The sequence below is a fragment of the Buteo buteo genome, chromosome 16 (genome assembly GCF_964188355.1).
Source record: "Buteo buteo chromosome 16, bButBut1.hap1.1, whole genome shotgun sequence".
NCBI classification, from domain to species: Eukaryota; Metazoa; Chordata; class Aves; order Accipitriformes; family Accipitridae; genus Buteo; species Buteo buteo.
The window spans coordinates 15,645,253-15,659,192 of record NC_134186.1 but is presented as its reverse complement, the minus strand read 5'-3'; the positions used below and the strand labels follow the sequence as shown (position 1 = coordinate 15,659,192).

General features: G+C 37.7%; 1 protein-coding gene across 5 annotated transcripts in view; it reads right to left on the bottom strand.

Moving 5' to 3' along the window:
- ABCC8 (ATP binding cassette subfamily C member 8) overlaps positions 1-13,940 on the bottom strand; it is an 80,906-nt gene that overhangs the window by 58,759 nt on the left and 8,207 nt on the right. For 4 of the 5 annotated variants that reach the window (XM_075047976.1, XM_075047978.1, XM_075047977.1 and 1 more), the window contains exons 4-7: positions 11,762-11,928; positions 9,290-9,532; positions 8,236-8,424; positions 1,898-2,062 (exon numbers count right to left, since the gene is read on the bottom strand). In XM_075047976.1, coding sequence (XP_074904077.1) covers positions 1,898-2,062; positions 8,236-8,424; positions 9,290-9,532; positions 11,762-11,928 — 764 coding nt within the window. The remainder of the gene's footprint in view (positions 1-1,897; positions 2,063-8,235; positions 8,425-9,289; positions 9,533-11,761; positions 11,929-13,940) is intronic. The other variant, XM_075047979.1, reaches the window with a different exon arrangement.

Below are 13,940 nucleotides of genomic sequence, written 5' to 3'. Positions count from 1 at the left end.
CCAATAACTTGAATGAAGAACTTAAAGTTTGGCCTTTTGTGTTACGATGAAAAATTTTAAGCTACAGTCTTATTGTTCACCCACAAAAAGCACAGTGCAATTAGGTACATATTGGTTGTCTAAGTACTCCCTTTTTGCATCCCTGTGGATCAGTAAGAGAATGAAACCTTTACTGCCCCAAAGGTCCAAGAACCATACTAACAACTATGATTTATACCTCCAGTTTCTCCATGTACTGCCCTTGCTGTAACTAGTACTAATAAAATATTAGCACACTCAATATATAATAATCAATATATTATAATCCTTGTTATTTTTCTCTGACAATTGATTCGGGTGCCATCCAACTTCAGGACCATATTCCTGGCTGAGAATGTGCTATATTTTGTTTAGAGAGCTCAACCCCATTACAAAGTTTAATTCACAGACAACTAATGTAACAGGTCCGATTCTGTACTGAATTAAGTAGTTTCTGCAGTGCAGAATAATAGTATCTTAATACACAATAATTAAAGTGTACTTTTACCAGTTGGTTTGGTAAAAGGCTACACAGTGATGCTTTGCCATCACGAGACTTGGCTGACAGGAGGCACCCTGATTCAATAAGTGCCTTTGGATCAAGTGCCAGCTGTCCATCATGAAGCGTAAAGTCATACAGGGCACATTGAACAGGTGCAGGTTTACACAGGGGAGGAAAAGAGATAGAAGGTTTAAAGAAAATTGAAAAATTATAGGAAAAAATTGTATAAAAAAACTGGCACAGAGACTGCCATTAATACTTATTCTGCTGCTTAGAGTGATGGCTGGAAATTGTCTTATTTGAATGGTCCAGCTGCCAGCGTTATCTGGGCTTCTGTGTAATATCCAGTGCAGAGAACACAAAGCTTTTCTTCAACAAAATTAATGTAGCACTATTTTCCAACAATTCGTCTTTTACACTTGCTGTCGTCCATGTATTTTTCAGTTAGTTGCAGCTCTTCTGCTTGACACAATACATGTAATTTTTATATATATATTTTGGGTCAAATTTTTATTTCTTAAGGAATTTTCTACTTCACTCTAATAAGGGAAAACCAATGGGTGGAATCCAGAAGTCTGGCAGCTGACAAGTGCCTCCAAGTGTAAGATCAAAAGAGGATTAAACAATTATGCTGCTATTAAAAGCATCCATCTATCTCACAGACTCTCACAGGATCTATGTAGTTCCGTGGATAAATAGTGTAACTTATAAGGCTGGCTTTCAAGCTGGCAGAGGGTAGGTTTCAGCCAGTGCACTTGGCAATATCGCCTTGTAATCTTACACCTAATTCTCTCATTTCCAGGCACAGACCTTTGTATACTACATAAAACTTTGATCTGCTGTTCACAGTTATACAATGATTATGGACTCCATTTTACCAGTCTTACTTATGTTCAGTAATTACAGGCTCCACAATGCCTGGCAGATTTTTGTGGCTTGACCCGTGGAATAAGACACTACTCCATGCACTGGAAATACAATCTATCCTTTTGTCCAAAGTATACTTACAAGACATTATAAAGCTGTATTATTTGCACGGGATGTTATAAAAATGTGCCTTTGAGACAGGAAAGGTGTAGTTCACAACCTAAATTCTTTCAAAAGTTACATTCAGTTTTACTGAGAGCAAATTTATGCTCAAAGGTAGGAAGAAATACAGCATTAGATATTACAAATAAATGTTTATATAAAATCATTAAATAAGATGCAGAGGAAGGAGAATGCAGCGCTAAGTTAACACAATCTTTAATGGCAATGGTTACTTTCAATACATTTCAGGAGAGACCCGTTTCAGAATTTAACGACTATAATTAAAATTTGTATTTAGAAATACACATGACTGTATGAAAATAGGTTAATTAATAATATATTGGCTACCTGTATTGCACCTCTCAAGTTGATCCCTGTTTCAATAGCAACATAATATGATGCTTGGAGAAACGTCCTTTGCAATAGAAGAGCAAAAAATAAGAGTACAGCCAAAACATAAGCATTGGACAGGAACTCTTGAGACGAAATAAAGAAGACACCCAGAATTTTAGTCTATAAAAAAAAAAAGTTAGAAATCAGGTGCAATGGTAATTTAATTACTGGTTTTGCATAATTAATAAGCAGAGATAACCACAGTTTATGACTTTGAAAATGCACCCAACCTTATCTGAAACCTCACAGTTTATTAAATCAAAGAGAGAGTCATATAATATGCCAACTCAGTAAGCTTTATTTAAATGCAGAATGACATTTATAGGAATTCTGATATCCTTCCAAAACTCTAGGACACTAAGTAACTCCATATGGTCATTTGCTAAAAAATGTGCACTGCCCATTGTTGGAAAGGACTAGTTAACATCCTTTTAGAGAATTTAGTCTCCTTATTTTAGCACCTCATGTTACTGAACACTAAAATGACCTTCACAAATTTGCCAAAACCACATCCTTCCAACTCCTGGAACAACGCACATTATTTTGGTTTGCAGCATCTTGTTCAGCATTTTTATTCATGGTCATTACCTCCTAGCAAGTTCATGAGTTCACCAAAGTGCATTCTGAAGCATGTCAATAGCTTACTAGGAAAGCAGTGCATTTATTCTGGATTATATTTAACAAGCAGACACCTTTGGTGCCACAACTCACCAAGAGGCTGGCTCACCTTGGGAAGCCTTCTGAAACTAAAATGTCTCTGCCTTCCTCTTTCTCCTCTCGGCTCCTTCAAAACTTTGACTGCTGGCTAATGCTGCCATTGAAGGCAAAATTAGGAAGAGATCTCTTTCATTTACCTCTCAGAGGGCTTCTTGTCATTTGCACTCTGGTTGTATTCCTTGCTCAGCACATTTCTTCTTGCCTACATAGTTTCATTGCTGTTGTTTTCAAGACTGCTATAATACTTAAACTATATTTCACAAACTCTCACTGTCTGTACATTTTATTAGATCTGATCTGCACCTTGCAGTTAACTGTTTATAGAAACCCCATGTGACAAGTTAATACAGAGGCTAAACTCAGTTTTTAAAGCAGTGATTTTTTAAGATGAGGCTGAGCCGGCTGAAAGAGGAACGAACTTCTCCCTACCTCTAATTGCACCTGGGTTGCTCCAACCTGCATGTTTCTGTCGCTTCCTATGCATTTGTTTGGGAGCTAATTGGATCTCTTCCTGAGCCGATTCAAATCACTGACAAAAGAAAATCAGTCCAGGAAAAAAAATCTGCTACTTCTCATTTAATTGGCCAAATCAGACCACAAAAGTGTCCAGTCAGTGCCAGAGCTAGAGCAAAGGAGAGAACAGGAGCAGGGATGACAAGGAATGTGGAAGGAGGAAGAGCAAGTCCTTTCAGCAGTGGTGACCCAATAGGTCACTTCACCTTCTTGAGGAACCAAAGTCTTGGGGTATTTTTTCCATCTCTTTTTACTCCATCTTTTGACATTCGTAATTGCTCCTGCCATTGCTGTAGTAGGCACACTATCCCTTTGACATCAGTGGGATAATTTATAAGCTTAAAAGCAGAGAAATGTATGCTTATCTTTGCAAACAAGTAAACAAGATGATGAGCAAAACAGGTTTTGAAAGGATCTTTTGTTTTACTCCATGAGAAGAGCACATACAAGAACACATCCAATACAAGTTTCCTGACACAGTGCCTCCCACCTCACAAAGCAATATTCCTTCTCATGAGAGGAAACTAGTCTGATCTGTCCACACAACTGTTTAACTGTCTGTTGAGGTGCCTGGAAGGTCATTCATCAACGCCAAAGAGTCATTCTCCACATCTGATCACTTCCAAATGAATTATGGAACTCTTACATGGCCAAACTAAGCAGCCATCAAAGGACTTTTGTCTACTACGTAACACAGACGGACATGTGTGGATTTCTTAGGTTTACCCCCTTTTCCCACTTATGTGGCATTTATCACAAGCTACTCAGATTCAGACCAAGGCTGGACACAAAGAAAAGCAAGTAATTGTGATTCCAATCCTGTAAATCTTTGTTCATGCAAATGTTCCTTATTTCCATAAGGAGGCATCTTGATAGTCATATACTACTCTTATGTATGTATACAGTGCAAGAACTTACAAGAACGTGGAAAATTTCTCTCACTGACACTGAACAGTGCTGAGCTTTATGCTTTGAAAACAGGGAATAAAATCTATTTTATTCAGTAATTTATTTCTTGCTCTCAAAGGTAAATTGTTAGATGATAATATTTTCCAGTTCAGCTAGGTACTTCGACTTCAACCAGATTTGATGCACTTAAACATGTCTGCAGTCTGTAGGGCCACTGAACTAAATAAGGAATTAGCCTTCAGAGAAGCCCTCTGAGAAACTATTCAAACATACAGAGTTTTCAAAGTTAAATCAATAGAATGTGAGCAATCACTGGGCATATTTGTTTCTTTAAATCTGTATCAAGTGCAACACTCTGAACAATTATGGTACACATCAGCAATTGTGTTCAGGTAGACAGTTAACTACTGTTTTAGTTATTTGTAACTTAAAGGGATTTTAAGCCCTAAATTATTACTTATTCCACAGTAATTCAAATAGGCTACAGCAGCATTATATACAACAAAAAGTCTATGGTACAGTAAAAGTGAGCCTCTCTTCCATATTATTTACATTCTTGCAAGTTCAGCTTTTCAAATCAAGTTAACTTGTCTTCGACCCTTGCAAGATGTAACTGTGGTCGTAAATTTATTCTTGCTGTAACTCTGTAGAATAAGAAGGAAGACTCAAGGCTCTACATTTAGCCTGGAAGCTTTAAAAAATGTACCACAGGTCTGGAAAATTACAAGTACAACCAAGTCTCCTCCCATGCTACCTGTAAGGCCTTGACAGTGGAAAAGAAAAGAGAAATTCACAAATTGGCCAAGTCCATGGCCAATTAGATGCATCCAATTTATCTTTCTGACTCTTAAATATAAGCATTAGGCACATGGAAGGTGGAAGAACTGCCCCTGCTGCTCAACTGTACAAGTTTAAAAGCCACCTATTGTTTCCTGTGCACTGTTTATATACTCAAATACAAAACAGAATGCAAAACAGTACATAACTACAAAACGGGTTGATTTAAAAAAAAAGAAAGAAAAAGCACATTTAGGGAAAAATGGGATCATGTACATTTGTGATGTGTTCATTTCAGACATATCTTGTTAACTTGCAACAGTGAGAATCTTTCCTTTGAGTTACCCTTCCTCAGGTCAGCTATTATTTTAGCAGTTCTTCACTGGGATTTCTTTTTATTTCAATACAGGATGACATCCAGGAAAAAGTGGCATCTCTGTAATACATTAAAAACTAAAAAAAGCTTCTTATGAAGGCAAAGCTAGAACATACAAGTCTGTGACACTGGGAGATAGTGATTGTCAAAGCTACTAACGTGACAGCAAAGAGAAAGGCTAGAGCATTATCACAATCATGAACCATGAAGGTTACAGGTTGTGCTGTATTATATCAAAGGCAGTAACAGAAGCAGCACAATGTCAATGCTGTCCTACAGATACACCTGGCTAGTACTGTTAATTACTACAGCTAATACCACTTTTTACTGTATTTAGAAGAATACCATTTTTTACACAATCATGTTTTGACAAATCACACTTTTCTAGCAATGAGATTTTGGTGCAGTATTGATTCACATCAAAACACTGTACAATAGATAAACAAAGAGGAAAAGTGAGATGAATATTCTTGTTGTGTCTTCTAGTACTCACTTGAGAGAAAATGAGGACTTAAACGTATACACATAAACGCCACACACACAGACGGTGAAAGCACCAAGATATTTGCCAAGTCTCAGATGCATTATCAGGCCATTATGGTTTACAAAGTCACTGAGCATCTGTGTTTAAACTACAATAGTTGTTTAAGTACACTTGTCAGCCTGCAGGAAACACAAAGAAGTAACTGAACTTTTTGCATATAAGGCAAATAACCTTGTTTGAGAAGTTGATGAACTAATTAGATGTTTTATTTTCAGAAATGGCTTTGGGGACATTCAGCGTCCCCCCCTTCCTGATGATTTCAGGATAATACCACTTTTTAGAAGTGCCAGTAGGGTCTAACACTCAGAGAAATTAAGGTCATAAGAATGTTCAAGGATGGCCATAAATATTGATACTGGAGTTATATATAAACATATATACACACACACACACACAAGAGCGTGACAGAATTTAAGATGCTGTTGTGCTCTGACTGCGGCACTAACTAAAGCAGTTAATACTGCCCACGATGCCCACGTGATCTCAGAGTTCCAGCTCCATGGTAGTTTACCTTTGTCACAAAGGGCCTGAAGAATAGAGCAGATATTGTATTTTAGGATCTATCTCTTGGCTTTCGGTTTCACAAACAGAATTTCTGTTTGAAAGATACAGTTGAGCCATTACAACACCTCCTCAATCTAATCTATTTAAAATGAAGAAATGTCACTTTAAGGGGTGGGTAAAAGACGTTCTCCGCTGTACTCACAGTTTAGTTTGCTTATCCAATTCTGTCCCACCATACGGCAATTCTTTCCAACGCCCTCAAACTCAGCAGCACAACAGACACAAACAATGTCTCCCCCCCAACTTATCTTTACCTTCATAAGACAGTGTTTTAGGAGGCTTGTTTCTCACACCTATGCGGCTCTCGGGAGCAAACAATTAATAAGGCAAGGTTCTCTTTTCTTGACTCATTACAAGTAAGGATGTAACATTCCTAGTAGTAGAGCTGGTGTTTTTTTTCCAAAGTAGACCCAGTTGGCTAGGTATGTATATACACGTGGGAGTTTTCCTAAACACCTCCATCTGTTTACAGATGGTTTGAATAGAAGGCCTTCATACATTTTAGAAAGATATTTCACCTAATCCAGCAAAAGCAATTTTCAAATGTAAAGGTAATTAGCCTCTTAACAGAAAAAGAATGTGTACAAATCAGGTCAAAACAGAAGGAAAAGCCTCTTGGAGACCTTTTAGCAAAGGTAAATATACACCCGTGTCACCCATGGACTGTCCCCATCAGTGAATCTTGCTGTTAGGTAATCCCCAAACAGCATAAATGACAACAACGAGGCTACCACTTTGCTACATACGGTGAGGGTGTCAATGCTGGATGAGGCCGTGTAGGGTTTATCTGGACCAGACCTGAGCTTTTTCCACAGAGAAGCACTAGCTGATACTTTAATAGGAAAATTAAATAGGATAATCTGTAAATTGTGATTTGTTATAATTTCAGCTGAAACAGTGTTCCAAATTATCAAGAAGCAGAGCTAAAAAGCTCCCACAGTACTTTGCTGCAACATAGCCCTATAGTCTTAATTTTTTCATTTCCTGCTTTAACTGGTTTCCATTGAATCTACTTGCTACATTAAAGTTTCCAAATATTGGGATAAGGATTGCAAAATGGATAAACAATTAATTTTAGCCTGAGGCCTTTGTTAAATTCTCTGCAATGCATCTGATGTTTTTAAATATTTACAGTGGACCTAATCCAAAGTGTACTTGAATGAATGGGTATATTTCCGTTAGTGTCAACAGACTTTGGAAATAAAGTCTATATCAAATAATAAGTGAGCTGCAGAAATAAACTGATCTTTCTTATAGAAATCCAGCCTGAGTGACCTCACCTTATAATGAAAAGATGCTTCCTGAGTCTGTCTTTTTTTTTTTTCCTGTAGTTAATCAAGAAGTACATCTGTTTCTTCTTGGGGAACATTCATTTAAGTAGCATCCCTTAAAAATATGTTTCAGCTGATCTTTCAAAACCAATCTCCCCAAAGACCCTAGTGGAAATTCTTTGTCACAGTTAAATTACTTGGCATTTTATTGTGATGACAAAAGCCTGCTTTAATCCTCTTTGACATCACTCATTTTTGGAAATGAAAAGCCAAGCCTATTAAAACCACACTTTTTCCTTTCCAAAAAGCACTTGGTCACATACTTGAATCAATCTTTAATCAAGACTGTAACTAAAATCCTTATGATACTAGTGGGATTCTGGATATGCTTCACCATTGTCTTGAATGAGGTTATTTTCCAGAATGCAAGCCTGGCTAGATGCGTGGGTAATGTGTTTTGCTCCCCATCAAGGTAGAAAAGTGGGTAATAGTCAGTACATACATACTGTCATTTCTAGCATTCACAAATACATTGCAGAGTCACTTTTCTTTACTGAGGCCAAATAATATATAGTCATAGCATTACTTTGACTCCTCTATTTTTATGAAATTTTGATAGTACCTGTGGGCGGATGGTGTTATTTCCTTTTCCAACATTGTGAACAATCCCAGAGATGCAGAGTGGACCAGCAAATCCAAGCAGGTCAGCCAGAATACGGAACGTGCTACTGAGAAGTAAGGGTCTTCCAAAAGCACAGCAGAGAGCACGCCAAATTGATCTGGATCCTTGTGGAGATGACGACCTCCTGTTCTGTTCAGAATAAAAAAAAAATTAGTAAGGATTATGTTATACATTAACCTCAGGCCTGATAAATTGTTGGTATTTTTATCCCTGCTTTAATTCATTGACAACCAGTTGCAATCTTTGAGCTAGAAAAGCACAGGAACTACAATTATTGTTTCATTTGTTCTTATAGAGTCAGAACAATTTGTACTCTCCTCCACTTCACAAAAAGAACCATGATTTCTTCCCTACCCTTAATAGGGATCAATTAAGTGTGGTGTTTGTGGTTTGCTGGGGGAGAAAGAAAAAAGAGGGAGGGAACTGACAGTTGGTTTTTGTTTTGATTTTTTTTCCTGTGAACATAAGAGACTGGAAGCCTCCACTCTTTTTAGACAGGATGCAAAAGACTTCTCTTAAAATCCTGATCACACTCAGCTCCCACCAGGGAGTTAATGTGAGTTGAGGTAGTTTCAGCCCTGAATTCTCCTACAGACAAACTGTAACTGAAATAACATGGAAAAAATAGTCCTGTGAGGCCTCATTAATATTGACTCTGTAATTGAATGATTCCAGGTTCTTATTAGGAAGAATGATAATGGTGTTCAGTGAATACAGTCTGTAATTACTTCCCACATCAAAACAGAGGCCATTTGGCTTTACACGCATTTAACCAGTAATGTGTTTGATATGCATGTTTTGGTAGAGAAATTTCATTATTTGTATGAGGTAAAACTGAGTATGTGATCTCTCTGTATATGGAAAGCTATGCTAATAGATACTTCATTTGCATCATGTCTGTTTACGTAATTTTATATCATGCTTACAGCATAAAAAGTAATGAAGAACACAAGCACTAAGCAAGCAGACGGACATAATTCCATGCTTTGCATACCTTCTGTGCTTCAAAGGCCTCATTGAGGCGAATGTAATTGGTCAGAGCTCTCATCGCAATGGGAAGCTTGCCTATGGTTTTCAAGTCTATTGGTTTTTTGTGGGCAGTCTTGATGAACGTATTCATCCACCAGTATGTTCCTTTGGATAACAGATTCACAAACGGCTGTAAGAATCGAACGCCAAGGTCCTGGAGATCCTCAGGAGGTTTAACTTCTTTAGGAGTTTTGAAGAAAACATACCTCTGAAATTCAGACAAATACCAAAAGAATCACACTAAATGCATACAAAATAAAAGTCCACAAAGAATAGATAAGAGATAAAGGATGTTGCAGATAATCAATGAATCAGTCTTGGGTTCGCAAAAGTAGTCAAGGAACTTAGGTATTCAAATTGAAGCAATAGAGCAATCCAGTTTCCTCAGGTACTGAGTAAAATCAGAGGCATCCAGTCTAGAAATAAATCAACCTAAACATTCACTGTTACTTTATTTATGGGATACAAATTTGCACACTTGTAGAAAAAAATACTTACCTTACATTTCAAATAGTACAGTCCCAGCCTCTGTCTCTGAGTTCCAGACAGCGCAACATGGGATGCACTAGCTTAGGCACAGCCCTGAGGCTATCACAGCGATTCATCTTCCATACCATACTGCCTCACATTTAGTTAGCTCAGAACGTGGAGTTACCTGTCCTGTCCTGAATGGGTCTGGGAAACCACCCAACTAGAGAGTGCATATGGCACCAACAGATGTTTTCATTGGCTTAAGTATCAAAAGAGAGAGGGCAGACTGCTGATGATTTCCTCTTGTCAAGACAAAACTTTTTCAGACATCGCTTATTTTTGGGAATGAAAAGCCAAACCTCTTAAAAATACACCTTTCCTTTCTGAGAAGTACTCAATCACATATTTCATTCAATCTCTACTCATGACTACCTAAATCCTATTAAACTTAGTAGGATTTTTGGATATGCTTCACTATCATCTTTTCTCCAACCATATTTGGAGAAATAATTCACCGATCCTAGAAAAAATGGTGATGGAGTTGGGAAAGGCCATCTAGAGGAACAATGGGAACAGCGGAAGGAAGGGAGAAGGTACAGCTGGGACTGAAAATCAAACAAGTCAATCTTCTGTCTTCTGGAAGAAGATGGGAGAATGCAGGAGCAAAAAGGTGAGGGCAAGGTCTGCTGTTTCTGCTAGCATAGAGGCCTCACCCCTTAGTTTTATTTTCTTTTTCTACCCCCCCCCCCCCAAACCCCACCCCTCCTCCTTCTCAGCGGTGGCCAACTGTCTGTGCACCCCAATCCCCTCCTTCAGCTGCTGCAGCAACAAGCCTGGCTCTCCAAACTCTCCCACTGACACAATAGGCAGTAAAGAAATCCACACTGCTGGCTAGTTCATTCTATGCACCAATGACATCTTTTAATAATTAAACCCAAATAAATACAACATAAAAAAGACTACAATAGGCAGTGACCATTTTTTATTCTTCTTAGTGACCTATAATTCCACAGTGATTAAATCTCATTTAATTACGCAGTTCTATTATGAGAAGGTTCATGAGCAAGTGTCTCTGATGTCACATTTGAATTTTACTTTTCCCACAAGCCAATCCACTGTTTTTCATTTATGATATAAATACTGAATGTCCCGCATTGAGGTTTTTATTCCTCTTTCTTTCAAAGATGTTACTGAAAAGGCTGCTTTTAGACATATTTTTGTCCTAAGTTATCAAATAAACATACAGACACACAAAATCCCCCAAGAAAACCACAAAAGAACAAATACATGGTAGATGCAACTCTCATTGCTGAAAGTGTTACTGGAAAGAGTTCACATATTAATGTGAGGGAAACAGCAAGAAAATTTATATGGAAAAGTTTCTTTCCCTCCTGAGACTAAGTTTAATTTGTGCACACAGTTAAGTGTGGGACAGGTGAAGGGAAGAACTTTGGCATTTATCTATCCGTCAGTCTTCAAAACCATCTCTCAGTTTGGATTATGACTGCAGACACCGCAGAGGGGAAAAAAAATAATATATATATATATATATATAGCTGGGAGGCTAGATAGCAACCTCAGCTGCCCCAATAAATCACTTTCCTCATGGAAAATGAGATATATTATTTGTGTGTCTAAGATATTCTCTGATAGAGCAGACAACTCCTTTCACCCCGTCTTTCCTTGCATCGGAAACTGTGAATCATAATAGACATTTTTAAAACAACCTTGAAGAGATGAAATTCATCTTAATTTAACTACAATGGAGTCTGGCATTTTTTGAAATTATGGATTCATCTCACCTAACAAAATTTGATTAACTTCAAATCTCAAATATATTTCAATTTCTAACTGGATTTTTCTCTCTCCTTTCAAAATGCATTTCATACTACATACCCAGAAAGGGGAATTAAAAAACCCAAAACAACAAAAAACACAGAATGAGACTTTTATGATACTAACTTACCCTCACCCTGATGACATTGATTTCTACAGCTAGTAGCATTCCATAGAGAACAACCAGGAGTCCTGTGAGGCAAAATCGAAGCTGAGAAAATCCAACCCCATTATCACAGAACTTTACAAATTTGATGGTTTTAGTTATGAAAGCTAAAGTCCAGTAGAACAGCAATGCTGTAGGGGAAAAAAAAAAAAGTTAATCAGCTCCACAATTGCAAAAGTATGCAACAGCAGTATTAAATATTCATTCAGAAAGAATGCAACAAGAATATGTAAAACCAGAGAGTGGCCTTTCTCATGTCAAAACAGAAGCCTAATTCAACTCCATAAACATGAAAATATTAAGATAATGTTAGCTCCAAATTCCTTTCCTATTAGATTTAGTGGTATTTGGAAAGTTTCACAAACTGAAGGCTGCTGAAGGAAATTTCCATCTGTTGTAAACATGCATCCACACAATGAATTCAAGGGAGGGAGTTGCCGCACAAGTGAAGGTGGCTGTGAATAACACTCTTCAAATTTGGTTAATGCTACAAGACTGCTACAAATTTGGCTTGAAGGAAAATTGATCTCATTCCCCCTGCAGATTTCTGGGACATATGCAGGAATAGATATTAAAATATTTTCTCCAAACTGCTGCTGCTCTGTTATTCAATGCAAATTCCATATATGTAATTTATAATGCAGAGACATGGGCACATCAAGGAAGGGTGTTCTGGCATTCATAGAGCACAACTTTAACTTTTGAGAGTTCTATACTGAACTTCTCGTCTAAAAGTGCTCATGCTACTGTCAGTTATAGATAAATAATCCCTGCAGTAAGCTCTGGTGATTTGGAAACACACTCCATGCCATTCACCACACCATAAGCCAGCTCTTGTTCCCCATTCTTAAGGAAATACCTTCTAGGGTATGTTCTTTCACATGAATTTTTCATTGCTGCTGTATCTGCCATGGTACAACAGCTGGAATGTGCTCTAACTGCCAAGAAAAACATGGATATGCTTTCTGAGTGTCTTGCTACGACACCAGAGAAAGTCTTCAACCAAGACATTAGCAACTCTAAGTCTAACTTACAAATATGGATAATCATCAGGAACTTGCACAAATTCCAAACCATCTGTGGTGTTCCAGCTACCCTGAGGCACCCTGTGGGGATGTACTGTGGGGCTACCCCTTCCAAGCAAAAATAAATTCAACACAGAGAGTCTGTATGGGATTTGGGGCTGCCAATCCTGCTCCTATGGAAGTCAATTTCAAAACTCTCATTTAAATGAGAACAGTAAGTGGAATAGTACAGGAGTACTGGGCTTTAGGACACTAGCCAAGAGAGTCTATCTTCCTCTAAAATTAATAGGACAGTTTGTAAGAAGAAAGCACTAAGAGGTCAGATATTTCAGCACTGTATTTTAGCGGCTGATGCAGTTGCAGAGATGATTTAAGCCACATACTTAGAGAATCCCTCTTATAAAACTATAGCCTTCCTATGTGAGGCTTCTTACCTTCTTCCCAATTTATACTGCATCAAATCTAATCTCCTCATCCTGCTTCAGACTGTTTCCTACCTTTAAGGCATTATTCCTTCCTATTTGCAATATGTCTGGCTCTAAAAATCTCACTTCACCCAAGAATACATTCCACATTGTTCTACTCCTAACCACCTTTATCTGTCAATCCTTGTGTTTTGTCTCATTCTTCTTGCAACAGGCTGCAAATGCATCTTTCTCAGAGTAAAGAGGACTTACACAAACATTGCACACTGAAAATCTGCACCAGCAGAGGACACCTAAAAAAACAACCAACCCAACTGGCATCTATGTAGAGCTCTTAGAATTAGAAATAAGAACTAGCAGAACCATTCTCCTATTTAGAATTTAAATAAGGGTCTATATAACCTTTTAAATTATTATTATTTTATTAGAACATTCATTTATCTTTTATCTAAGAAGTATTAGAAAGTGCCAAAGGCAACATTCTCAGGTGATAACTGACCTCCCACTGTCATATCTTCTAGAAGCATTTGAACTTATTTAGCTTCTTACCTTTGAATAAAAGTGTATATAATCTAATCTGGCAGATGTTCACAGGCCCCTCAAGATACGGCTCCTTGGAAAATATAGTTATGGCTCTTCCTTTTAAGCTGTGTTTTTATCATCTGGTTGGTGAGTGCATATTGGCTGAGACTT